Source organism: Heliconius melpomene, chromosome 12 (genome assembly GCF_056956725.1).
Source record: "Heliconius melpomene rosina isolate 202511_hmr_F chromosome 12, ASM5695672v1, whole genome shotgun sequence".
Taxonomy (NCBI): domain Eukaryota; kingdom Metazoa; phylum Arthropoda; class Insecta; order Lepidoptera; family Nymphalidae; genus Heliconius; species Heliconius melpomene.
In genome coordinates, this window is record NC_140400.1 from 4,074,782 (window position 1) to 4,088,994 (window position 14,213).

The 14,213-nt window shown below is 32.9% G+C and overlaps 2 protein-coding genes across 3 annotated transcripts in view; one reads left to right on the top strand and one right to left on the bottom strand.

The window, feature by feature from the left end:
* Cbp53E (Calbindin 53E) overlaps positions 1-14,213 on the bottom strand; it is a 62,580-nt gene that overhangs the window by 6,565 nt on the left and 41,802 nt on the right. For both annotated transcript variants that reach the window (XM_085194116.1, XM_085194115.1), the window contains exons 4-8: positions 5,148-5,237; positions 3,954-4,040; positions 2,017-2,073; positions 1,159-1,242; positions 627-682 (exon numbers count right to left, since the gene is read on the bottom strand). In XM_085194116.1, the coding sequence (XP_085050242.1) occupies positions 627-682; positions 1,159-1,242; positions 2,017-2,073; positions 3,954-4,040; positions 5,148-5,237 (374 nt within the window). The remainder of the gene's footprint in view (positions 1-626; positions 683-1,158; positions 1,243-2,016; positions 2,074-3,953; positions 4,041-5,147; positions 5,238-14,213) is intronic.
* Positions 9,957-11,655, top strand: LOC146533480 (putative salivary secreted peptide). The gene is made up of 3 exons (XM_085194611.1): positions 9,957-10,055; positions 10,680-10,807; positions 11,249-11,655. The coding sequence occupies exons 2-3, from the start codon at positions 10,680-10,682 to the stop codon at positions 11,475-11,477; spliced, it is 357 nt and encodes a 118-aa protein (XP_085050737.1). The 5' UTR covers positions 9,957-10,055; the 3' UTR covers positions 11,478-11,655.

A 14,213-nucleotide genomic window follows, 5' to 3' on the forward strand; every position in this document is an offset into this window, starting at 1 on the left:
CTGAGCCACTATAATTACTTAGATAAAAATAATGTAACAAAATAAGTAGACAGATAAAAATTGGAAATATTTATAAATAACATTTTCTTTGTTTATAAAAATTCTTTGAAAAGCGTGATGTTTGTTCTATGTACTTATAACAAACAACGTTGTTATAATAATTTTATAATTATAATTTATAATAATAATTTCATTATTATATACTAACGTTGTTATAACAATTTTATTATTTAAAACTTGCACAACACGGTCTTGGTTATTTGAAATATTATAAAATATTCCTTTTGCTATCCGCAGAAGTTTGATCTGTTATGCACTGTGTTGTCCAAACTACAGTGAAATAGAATTTTTAACGTGAAAGATTTTATATTTGAGTGTTTCAATTGTTTTTTCTTCTTTAGTTTCGCACTTTTTGCTTCATATTATTAAGTTATTTTTTTGTATCCTGCACCAGCTATGTGCGGGCAGGGGTAGCTGGGAACCTAGTGGGAAAACACTCAGTTTCCTATATAAAATATTAATAATAAATAAATATTGACTGAATTTGGAATATTTTATTTGTTATTGTAAAGTGTTGCAATTGTATAATGTTTTTACCAAATTAGCAGTATTATTAATATACTCACTTTGCCATTTCAGAAAGTTGAAGTCGACCATCCTTGTTCGAATCGAATACTTGAAGCTGTCGATATAAAAAATAATAAGTTAAGAATATTTTTTTCTGTATTTTTGAGATAATTATGAAATATGATTCTACGATTTCTTGTCACCAATATGTGCCGGTGTTAAGTATGAAATTCTAAAGACCGAAATCTATTATTATTTTATACACAAAAATATTAAATAATTAAACTTTTTTTTTAACCCTCCATAAGTAGGGAAATAAAATAAATAAAACCTACAAATTCTCCATTTAGTCAGGTATATGTTCATAGCGAAGGAAATAATGTATAACATTGTAGCCAAAACACTTGGACGGGTTCCAAGAGGCGCGGCTTCAAATCCCAATACGAATAAATTTTTATACATTTTCTAAAAAAGTGTTAGTGTTTAAAAGTATTAATATTTCAAATTATTTGTATGTAATAAATAAAAAAAATATGATAATTACAAACCAATATTTAAACAGCAATTTCAATACAAAACAAAAGACATTACCATAGTGTCGGTATATTCTATAAGTTTATCTTCAGACACGTCGTTTATCTTTTTCGCCTCCTTCAAGAGATCGCGAAGAAAATTCTGAAAGCATTAGCATAATTTACAATAGAATTGCAAAGTGGAAGATGTAAACGTGAAAGGTGTAAGAGAACCAAGTCAACAAGCTTTCAATCTCAATGTGGGGGTGACGCCGGCGGCCATAGAAAATGTTGAGGTAAATTGAATACTAAAAAAATGAAAATGTTGAGGTAAATTGAATACTAAAATACGAGTATTTTCTTTTCATCTTCATCCTGTATTCCTGTATTCCGCATTTAGTGGGGTAGGCAAAGGGAAGTTAGCGTTAAGACAATCTGCTACTCACTTCTCGCCGAACTCTCGAGACATTCCGTGTTCTGTGGGGGGATTTAACGCCGCTCTTTATCTTGTTATTAAGGAAATGAAAATAATTTATTACGATGATTGAGAACCGAGCCCACAACCATCTCGTTTTTAGTTATACATTGTCCTATTGTTCCACGAAGGCCGCGTATCAGCTTCTTGGAATCGGAATATCATAATATAAATTATACACATTTATGTAGGTATTGCGATGTTTAATTCCGCTGTTTATCCGCTTAAGCAGATTCGGCTTTACTAGGCCCTTTTTATTATAAATAATTTTATAAGAAAAATACAATTATAATTTACCCAAAAAATAATTAAAGAGAATTTGATATCAAAATGAAAAAAGGTTTAGGCTTCATTCTACTCCTAATCATAGACATAAAAGATCATGAAACTTTGTCTAAATTATATAACATGCTTATATACCGGATCATTAAATTTATATAGAAGGAGCATTATCAATAATACCTTAAGCTCGTCAGCCTCGATGTATCCGCTGCCGTCAGTATCGTATTCCCTCCAGATCTGTAGCAATATTGATTTTAATAATTCCTCTACACTCTACACTGTACTTGTTGAATATTCTATCAAAATAATGTTTTATAAGAGAATATAACTGGAATTGGTATCGATATAACATTTTTAATGGTTAAAATCCTTTAGGACCATCGAGGTAAAACAGCGCAATTTTTGATTTACTATAGCTATCTAAAAGAAAATATTCTTAAAGGTCACTGTGTTGTCCGTCTGCTTATATTACTGTTTGTCTGTTCGTCTGCCAGGACCATTTATCTCAGATCATGTGGAAGTCATAAGGTTAAAATTAAAATAAAATTTTCAGGTATATGATCCCTTGGAGCAAAGAAAAAAATAAGATTGTAAGTCAACACAATTAAATGATATGAGCTTTTAGGCTTCGGTTTTGGTGCGTTCCGTATGAAATCCGCCGATTTATCAAAATATATGGGTGCTTCCCGTGGACCTACAGTTGTAAAATTTGACCAAGAATTTTTTGAACTTTTTCTTTTACAATGCCAACAAAGAAAAAAATCCAATTTTCATATACAATCATGAAATTGAAACGGCCCTCGGTAGAGACAAACTCGAATTTGACTGTTTTTTACAGTACTTACTTATACTCACTAAAAAACAACACCTACTATTAAATCTGTTAAGCTTTGCTTCAAAGTTGGATTAAAACATAATTATATGCATAATAACACAGCAAAATGTAATCCACATTTAGTTCTCCTTTAAACTCAGAAGACCTAAGCGGCTATTACTGAACGATGCCGGACCAATAATTGACTTCCCCAACTTGTTATTTACTGTAATAGTGTCATAGCTCAGAGATCTAGGTCAGTGGTTTAATTTTGCTTTTCATTTGTGTTGCTTAATTAAATATTGTATGATGTTGAAATATTTTATGGTATTTAAGATGCTTTTATTTATGTTAATCAATATTTTGAAAAAATATGTATTACTAGCGGCCCGCCAGCGGCTTCGCCTGCATGAACTACGTTATTATTAATTTCTGTCCATGAGTACCTACGTCTTATAAGTGACGTCCATGCAAAATCTGAGACTCCTAGCATTTGTAGTAACGAAGTTTCATACAAACTCTCAACCCCAAAACAATCCCTTAGAAGTCGAATATTGCAAATTCCCGTCTTAGCGAGCACCTACGTCCTATAAGTAACTCCTATGCAAAATTTCAGATTCCTAGCACTTGTAGTTTCTGAGATTTCGTGATGAGTGAGTGACCTTTCGATTTTATATATGTATATAGATTTTTTCTTTCTACCTATCTTTATATTATACGAATATAATATCTGTTCAAATTTCTTGAGAATTGTGATCAATAGAATAACGACAATAAAATTACAACATTTATATTGACATGTTTATGAAACATAAAACTCGAATTGGAGCTCAGGACAAGCACGACCATCTCTTACATAGAACAATAAAAGGGAAGCTCCATTTAAAAAAGTACCCACGTATTATTGTAGCTAACGGTTAAGCGGTTAGAGGAACTTTGCGACGGAAATAAGGAGGTTTGTTGATAGTAATTAAATAAGGTAAAATTTTAATTAACTTTGAAAATTGTCACAAGTTTGGCGTTGTTTTAGGATATTTCACGCTGTATACGGCTTATAGAAGGTGGTAGGGTTGGCAGAGTGAATTTGGGAACCTAATGTTAAGACACTCCATTCTCTATTAAGACACTTCCGTTTTCCACTTTCCTACAAACTTTTAAGGCATGCATGTTGTGATTTAAATTCATCAACTAAATTGCACAATATTATGAAATATATATTTTAATTTAAAGTTATAGTTTTCGTAATTAAAATCGTTTTAAATTTTATATAATGTAGTATGTATACTTATCTAAAAGTACTTACTTTCATGAACTCCACGCTTGATTCTAGAGGGTTATCGAACCTGAATAGAAGAAGAAAGTTCTCTTCCATCGGAAGGAGCTGAGCCAGCTGTAAAACAAAATCGTGTAAAAGTTTTTTTTTTATATTTTCAGGTTATTCTAGTTTAGTTAGTTATTAAAATTTATGGGGTAGGCACAAAACTATTCTTGGGTACGCACGGGCAACCCAGCGCCCTTCGCCCATAACAGAATAGTTAATATGTAAAATAAATACTGAGGTTCTCTGGGATGGCTAAAAGAAAGAGGAAAACTATAAAAATAATACTAAATAAAGAAAACAAAAACAGTATCTTAAAAGACATGTTTAATAAGTAATGATAAAAGAACGGAATTTCAAAAAAGCCGGCGTCATACAGCGTGCACTTGTAATTATTCTTCACCCTTTCAACGCTCAAATGGAGGTCGAAAATGTTCTTTTTCGCTTTTGTTCCAGACACAGTTGTTTACCTACACGCTATTCGTACGGCGCGAGCACGTTTCGTCTTACAATGAAGCTTTCTATGAATTTTGGCTGTACTTTTTTTCAAATAGTATATAAAAATGATGTTTTTTTAAATTTTACCTTTCCTTCGAAAAACGAAGCAAAATAAAAGAAGCGACATTCACAAATAAAAGAAGCGACTATCACATCTTCATATAAAATTTTTAGAGCAAATATTTTATAGCATTAAGATGGACTAAGCTGAAGCTAGTGATTCGAACACTACAGTAGCAGTGGTCCGTGGTCATGGGTGATTTAGAGAAAAAACTTACTTGTATGTAGTGACCTGGCGTAACTCAAAACTACACTTTATTAAGGTTTGAGAATATATGTTTGTATAAATGTTTTTAGTTTTCAGGGTAAACTTATTGTTAGAAAAACAAATAAATTTGTAAAATTTTTGGTGTCCGCATAAGACTATTATGGGGTGGGCATGGCCTGCCCGAGCTCCTATTCCTACGTTCATGGGCGACACAATAGTGTGTAAATACCTAGTACCAGCGATCAGAGGCGCCTCACGCATCTAGAATGTGTCATATACCACTTCCTTAGTTATTTCCATTTAAACAAGCCCAGGTAAAAGACAGTATTCAAAATAAGCGTTGATATTTTAAGCAGCCATAGCCATTTTTAATAGGCATGTCTGTTCACAATCGACTGTTTTCAATATATTACCTCTCGTATATCAATTTTGCCGTCCTGATTGTCGTCATACGCCTCCATGAAACATGCTTTCAGCTCGACCAACATTGAATCGGACACTGCCTGCAAACAAACAATATTAATCAGTACTATTATGGGAAAATGTGTTTATAGAATAAGAGTTACTATTCGAAATATAATAGTTTACAATATGTTTTAAGCCCCCGTGAATGGGTACGTGATTGGGGCCAGTTGTGGTGCAGGGGCAGACTGTAACATCGACAGGTCGTGGGTTTGATTCCTACTTGAGAAAATGAAATATTTGAGGTCGAGGCAAAGCGTGGCATGGAGTGCCGCCACTTAACACGCAATGTCTCTAGAAATCGACGGAAAGTTGAGAGTGAAGTGTTTTAACAGTCTCTCTCTCTCTCTCTCTCTGCTTATTCGTTACTTTAACTTATTCGTTCTCATCTCATCTGAGTGAGCAGTGAACAGAACAAATTAAAACAAGTTGACAAGTACCCATGAAGTATGTATAATGCAAAACAATATGAAAATGATTATCATATAAAGAATCGCTGGGCGACGTGACCGCAGTGATATATAGCCTGGTGTGAGATTTTGACAAATTATACGATTAATTTTTGCGACGTCGACATTGTTTTCCTTTAACAGTTTTAATTATATTTTTTAAGTTAATATTTTCATAGACAATGAATTTGTCTATGAAAATATGTTTTTCATATTCATTTTATTGACTGATTAGGATAGATTGATTGATTAGGATTATATTTCAACTTAGGTCTCCAATACGCGATCTCCATAACATTATCCCGTATGTTTTAGTTATATATTTTGTTGATGGAGTTTTGTAGTTTTTATCATTTGTTTCTGTTTTCTGTCACAATTTTCCGTTAGCCGATGTAACTGTGACAGAAAACAGAAACTAACTAATTTAATATTCCTAGTCAAATACCGTTTGAACATATTCTTTTCATTTAACTATGTGGGATTGAGACATTAAGTATTCTTTATTACAATAACTAGCTTGAGGGTCAGAGATGAGTAATGCGAATTATCACCATTTTTTTCTTATGCTTATGCCAATAAAAGTTCAAATTTATATTTCCATTTCATATTCTTGTTATTCATACGATGCATAAAAAACCGTATGTGAGATGAGAGCATCAGTCAGGAATAAAAATTGTAACACATTCAAAGTGCCTCAAGTAATTCCAGCTGCATCAACTATGGGTTATAACTTATACTGAAACTGCCAACCTGATACAATATAGTTATAGCCGTAGAGAACATTTCAATTTGAATTAGTAGTTCCTGACATTAGCGCGTACAATCGAACAAACGCTTCTACTTTATAATATTAATATAGAGGTATAGTATAGGTATGTAAATTGCAACATTGGAACAGATCCAACACAATCACATGTTGACAAAGGCAATTTTGCATCGCCACATGCGTTTTCGCTCACTTTGGAGAATACCATGAATTCTGTTAAACTAACATATCTTTTTTATTATATAAATATTTGGCTTGGATTCTGAAATCCAGGAAGTGCTATAAAATAGTCTTGGTCTTCTCGATAAATGGTATATTGATGCCAGATTCTATTCTATTTTAAGGAAATATTCTATAGTATTCATACTATGTTCGATTTAAGTAAATGATAAGGAAAGTTGATGGTTTCTACGATATCTGAAATCAAATTTTGTTCGTATGATTTAGCACACCTTAAGCTAAAGATAAAGGTATTTAAAATCATTCTTTAATCAGATAACATGTGGCTATCGTAGCGCAGTGGCACTATCTGTGGAGGATCGCCACTCAACACACAATGTTTCGAAAATTCGGCGGAAAAGTGGGGAACAGACTATCTTAATAATAAATTCCCTTCCCTATTCCCTATTTCCTACCCTCCTATATGCGGGATACAGTGTGCAGCTAAGGTAAGGTAACGTGACGAGAAAACATTTTAACATCTTCATGCAACTTTTACATTTTCCAGGCTATCCAGGAGAAACTATACGTCGAAATCTTGTTACAACTTATTTATGTTGTTTACATCACTGTGGGAGATTTTTACTCCTTGAATTGATTTTCTGAACTGCTGAAATATTTAGAGTTACTTTTTGTGTCACTTTTATTATCGCCTCGTATAGGAAAACGACTATCTCACATTATGCAATGACCGACTCCGACCGACCTGGCGAGCAGCCAAAGGTTAGTCCAGGATTTATGTGTCGTATTTAAAAGATAAATTTATTGCTGTGAAAATTTGGAGTAAATAAGTCAATATTTTAGGCCTCGTGTGTATTTTGGCATGATTTCAGGCTATGCACCATATTGAGGTGTAATTACTGATTATTTATAAGGCCTTTGAGGCCGTAGTGGCGCAATGGCACAAGCGTGTGACTGTAAACTCTACGGTTGTAGGTTCGATTACCAATAGGGGGAATTAAATATTTTTAATTTTAATTTCCTCGCTGTGGTAACAAGGCAAAGAGCGACGTTGAATTTTGCGTTTTTGTTGGTTTACAGTTAATTTGTATGCGGTTAGGTAATAGCATATCACTTCAGGGAGTTTTCACTCAGATGGTTCACAATTGACCCGAACTGACCTTGGTTCTTGGTTTTGGCTTGGTTCTTGAGTTGGGGTTTCATCATATTAATTCTCGTAATTAATTTAATATCTCGTTTCGTTAGAATTTTTGAGTTGTGGAAGTCTGACAGCTCACCTTGTTTAATTATATATAGAAAATAGCTTCAGTGGTAATAGAACCCACAATCTGTTTTTAAGTCATTATGTATACATTGTCACTGCAAGCACGTTACAATTGCTCCATAACGGTTTACAATTTCATTTTGTATATAAAACTCTTTCTTGGCAAGAGCTTCAAAGTTGCTCAATTATTATGCTATAGCTACCTTGAAAACAATCATAAACAACTACTTTTTTAATAGACTTCTCGGATCACTTTCTGAAATGAACTTTCCATTAACTCTTTAACCGACTTCGAAATGGAGGAGGGTATTAATTCGCCTGTATGTATTTTTAAAGCTATGTTATCAGATTAGTCAGCCAATTGTTGATCAGACATATTTATGTATATGCTAGTTTATTAGCCAATGCAAATAAAATATTAACTGATAACTTCTGAACAGGGTTGTTATGGAGTCCGTAACCGAAACTATCAGATATCTGAAATAAAAAAAATATCCGTAGCCATAACCGAATCCAATATATTTTTTTAGATCATTTTGGATATGAGTGGAGTCTAAATTAGACTCGTTTTTTATTTTGGCACTTGTTTTAGGTTTTTTATTTTATCTGTCCATTGTCATCCATCCAACTATTTACATAATATGAACGAATATGAACGTGTAATGCCCTTGCCAGAAAGATCAAGGTAACCACCAGATATAATATGTATAATCTCATAAGCTTTCCACTCCATTGGAAACCAGGAACATAATCTATTGTAATTGGCCTATCTGGCTCATCCGAAATCGTATCTTATCTGCTATAAGATTATTATTCTCTCTAATTGTATATTTATCACTTTAGGATACCCTTATCTCATGTGTAGGAATAAAAAAACATTATCTATCGATTGAAATGGAATTCGTATTCGTATTGATAAGTCTCAATTTCTACAGGGTCCAGTTTTACTTGGTTGCGAGAGAGACTATGGGGGATGGGTAACTTTTACGAAATCATGGTTTAATTCTCTATCATCTTCTAAACAATTTAAATCACAAAATTATCGAATTTTTATAGCGACTAAGAATTAAGATACATATTTAAATAATATCATGTGACTATTGACATTATTTTTACTTCTAGTTGTCAACTGGGATCATTCCCAGTCAATACGGCATGTAGAAAAAAAATATGAATCTATTCAAATATCTTTTAAGTCCTTTGCATATTGAGGATTGTAATTACAAAAATACTAAACAGCTACTAATTCGTTTAAATAATTAGGAAAACAACATATTCAATTCATAAAAGTATACGAAGATTTTTTTATAATCTTATTTTAAATTTTAAATATTGCTTAAAACTTAAATGAAGACTAATGTAGTACCGATTCCCAAAATTTTAAATCGAGTTCATTGAATTATACAATTATAGGAATAAACGACCTTATGAGTTACTAGAAAATTTTCCCCGTGTTCGAATACAATGTAAATACAATATTTTTATAACATTTGATAGTCATTTCAATAATTGTAGGCACAAGTCAGTCTCAGTAGGGATTCTGGGCCGTTGCCAAATCTAACTGAGGCTTTCCTTGCAATGATTAACAATTTACGATCTAAAACTCTATAAACATTTCCTGTGGAGACTTCAGCACAGGTTTTATTGCTAGTATTGATGGCTGAGGTTAGAAATGAAATTTGTTTTTACAGTCAATCTATGTAATATAGATTTACTTAAATCTTTTTTTTAGCTTCTTGTTGTATCTCGCAATGTTATAGAGCGTGAATTTATCTTGAAGTCGTTATTGTTACGGAAATATTACTTTTTTTTAATAATAACACATTAGCAGTGTTTTGGGGGTAGAGAGAAATATTTTTTATACATATTAGGGGATGGCAATTGCTTGGGTAGAAAAAACTAGGAACAATAATTTTACTAGACATCTCACACACATATAACCTAAAAAAATATTTTTCTTAATTACTTGAAACTAATATAAATTATCTTATACTTCATTAGATTATTATATTCTTAATTTTGATATTAATTATCGCTGTAGGTAATCATAGTACCTGTGTGCGAATGAAAAAATAATAATTCGTTACTTTATCACTAAGCGAAATTCCTATCTGATAAACCACAATTCTTATAATATAATGGTAGCCCCGATCATCTAAATCAGTCAGTTTTCTAAAGTGCACATACAAACACACTAAAGGTAAGATATTAAAAATAATGACTGTTAAATATTATTAATTAAGGATATAATTAATTGAGGTTTAGAGCGTACAAATAATTACGGTCGTTAATTTTTTTGAAGCAGTTTAATGGTTTATCCTGCATACGAGTATTGTAGGATGCAAAGAGAAACTGGTGTCAGACGCTTTGATCCCCACGATCACCGTCTGGGATTTATCGACATTGCACGTTGAATGGGGCAATCCACAGCTTGTATAATAGAGCGGCAAAATGTTAAGAATTTAAATATTATCATTCCCCAGGGTGGAGACAAAGTCAGAAGTTAACATTCAGACGGTGTTCTACGCGGTATTCTGCACATAGTGGTAGGCAGAGGTAACCTAGGAATCAAGTGTGCGTGCTAAACACACTTCACACACTTTGTTTCCATTAAGACACTTCCGTTTCTCACTTTCCACCGAATTCTCGAAGCGTTGAGTATTGGTACTCAACGCCGCGTTTTACCTCGTTACCAGAATGAGAAAATTAAAATATATTATGGGAATCAAACTGAGAATCGTCGCGCTTACGCTCGCACGCTTGTATGCCTGCGTCACAATGGGCTCTTTTATATAGATATAATAAAGAAATCGTATACTTTCAGATGAAGTACTTCCTCTTGTTAGTAGCGCTAACTGTTTGTGCCACTGTGTGCCATTCTGCTTCATTGTATAATAGTCAAAGCAACTTTGAGGTCGGTTCAGTACGACCAGGAGACCGACTGTTACGCAGGTATATGCATATGCATTTTAATTATTATGTTCCAATTTATAATATAGCCCTAAAAAAAATACTTACATAAAAAATTTGTAATTTTTTATTTTCCTTAAAACTGACAACAAAAAAGTAGCTTCATTTTTTTCGTTTAGCAACTTAAAATACAATGCTCCGAATTTGAATGAAAAGTGGAGAATTGAGTTGAAAGTGAAGACCGCAAGAGCATGTAACTGATTATGAACAATGTGATTTTGTTAATTAATTACCTAACATATTAAAAAACCTATTGTGTTCATTTAAAAATAGCTGATTTTTAAATATCTAGTATACTAAAATGTCAGAATTTCTAACACTAACATCGTCCTAGCCTACCCTAGCTAGGGTAGGCTAGGACGACGGCTACTATATTCAAGAAAAAATAATTTAATTTAACCCTACCTAAATATAATATTTCAGGGATATCGTCAGCCAATCTGTCAGACCTGGATCTCTACTCGGCATATCTCACACTGTTTCATACAATTTTAACTCGAAAATATCATCCGTACGAGCTTTTGAAAATGTTGTCCAGTTTGCGTCTGCATCCATCGTCGAAGGTGGAGTTGGATATGATAACGTTAGCATCCTCATAGAAAATACTTTAGGCTTTGGATATGACTACACTATAGAAGTATACGGACAATAACTTTATTTGGATGTTTATGTGATTATGCAAAATGTTATTGTATTGTTATGTAAAATTCAACGTACTTAATTTGAATTAAAATATACATATATTTTAAATTGAAAATGTAAATTTATAGATATTATATAAATTCATGTATACATATGTATGTATTAAATAAATAAATGTAAAGATATGATATATTCAATAAATTCGACATTACCTTTTTTTTCGCTGTACTCTGTATTTATATAGTACACGCCAAGGTGAACAGGCAGAGGGAACCTGGGGACCTAAATGTTAAGAAATCCCGTATCACTTGCGTTTCCCACATTCCTCCAAATTCTCGAGGCGTTGCATGTTGAGTGGTGGCGGAACTCAACGCCACGCTTTGCCTCGTTAACAAAGTGAGAAAAGGAAAATATTAAATATTTCTTTCCCCCGAGTGGGAATCAATTCAATAATCACACCATTAAATAAGTCAATATTTTAGGCCTCGTGTGTATTTTGGCTCGTAATGATGATCGCTGATCGATGATCGCTCGTATGATTTCAGGCTATGCGCCATATTGAGGTGTAATTACTGATTATCTATAAGGCGTTTGAGGCCGTAGTGGCGCAATGGCGCAAGCGTGTGACTGTAAACTCTAAGGTCGTAGGTTCGATTACCACTAGGGGGAATGACATATTTTTAATGTTCATTGTCTCGCTCTGGTAAAAAGGCAAAGTGCGACGTTGAATTTTACCTTTTCGTTGGTTTAGAGTTTATTTTTATGCGGTTAGGTAATAGCATGTCGCTTCAGGGAGGTTTCACTCAGAAGGTTCACAACTGACCCGAACTGACCTATGTTCTTGGTTTTTTTATTTATATATCCTTAACTGGAGCTGTTTTACGTATTCTTCACAAACTCTACAATACTTGCTTTCTTCACTTATAGCAAATTTAGTGACGATTAAGTGGTTTGGGCACTGTTTCCATCGTATTAATTCTCGTAATTAATTAAATATCTCGTTTTGTTCGAATTTTTGAGTTGTGGAAGTCTTACAGCTCACCTTGTTAATTATATATAGAAAATAGCTTCAGTGGTAATAGAACCCACAACCTGTTTTTAACTCATTATGTATGCATTGTTTCTACAAGCACATGATTGCTCCATAACGGTTTACAATTTTATTTTGTATATCAAACTCTTTCTTGGCGAGAGCTTTAAAGTTGCACAATTATTATGCTATAGCTACCTTGAAAACAATCATAAACAACTACTTTTTTAATAGACTTTTCGGATCACTTTCTGAAATGAACTTTCATTTAACTCTTTAACCGACTTCAAAATGGAGGGGAGTATTAATTCGCCTGTACGTATTTTTAAAGCTATGTTGTCGAATTAGTTAGCCAATTGTTGATCAGCCATATTTATGTTTTTGTATGCTATTGCTATAATATATGCTAGTATATCAGAGGGTAAACCAATGCAAATAAAATATTAACTGACAACTTTTGAACAGGGATGTTATGGAGCTCCGTAACCCAAACTATCAGATATCCGAAATAAAAAATTATTCGTAGCCGTAACCGAATCCGATATTTTTATTTTGATGATTTTGGATATGACTGGAGTCTGAATTAGACTCGTTTGCCACTTGTTTTAGGTTTTTAATTTTGCCCGTCCATTGTCCAACTATTTACACAATATGAACGAATGTAAATAAACGGACTGAATAAGTAAACTATTATATTATACTTGATGCCCTTGCCAAAGATCAAAATAACCACCAGATATAATATGTATAATCTCATAAGCTTTCCACTCCATTGGAAACCAGGAACATAATCTATTGTAATTGGCCTGTCTGCCTCATCCGAAATCGTATCTTATCTGCTATAAGATCATTATTCTCGCTAATTGTATATTTGTCACTTTAGGATTACTCTTATCTTGTGTTTACGAATAAAAAACGATTTTCTAACGATTGAAATGGAATTCGTATCTGATAAGTCTCAATTTCTAGAGGGCAGTATGTCCAGTTTTACTTTGTTGCGACAGAAGTCTCTCTCCGTCCCATAGATATGGGTGATAGGTAACTTTTACGAAATCATGGTTTATTTGATCTTTAAACTATTTCTAAGCAATTATCGAATTCTTATAGGATTATATTATGATTTGCGACTAAGAATTAAGATACGTGTTTAAATTATACCATGTGATAATTGACATTGTTTTTACTTCTAGTTGTCAACTGGCATCATTCCCAGTCAATACAGCATGTAGAAGAAAATTATGAATTTACCTTTTAAGTCCTTTGCATATTGAGCAACTCAACTACTCAACAGGCGCCACAATTTGCCTCGTTTCCAGAACGAGGGAACGTATAACGCATATTTAATATTTTTTTTCCTCAAGTGGGAATCGAAACCGCAACCTCTGGAATTTACAGTCGCACGCTTGTGACTGCCTCGCGCAACTTAAATCTTACGTTTATAAATTAATTTTATAAAGCGTGAATTTATTTAGTTTATGTTAAGAAAACTACTTTTCTTCAATAATAACACATTAGCAGTGTTTTGGGGGTAGACAGAAATATTTTTTGTATAATAGGAGATGGCAAGTGCTTGGGTAGATAAAACTAGGAACAATAATTTTACTAGACATATCACTCACTTTTTTTCAAAATGTTTTTCTTAATTACTTGAAACTAATATAAATTATCTTATACTTCATTAGATTATTATATTCTTAATTTTGATATTAGTTATCG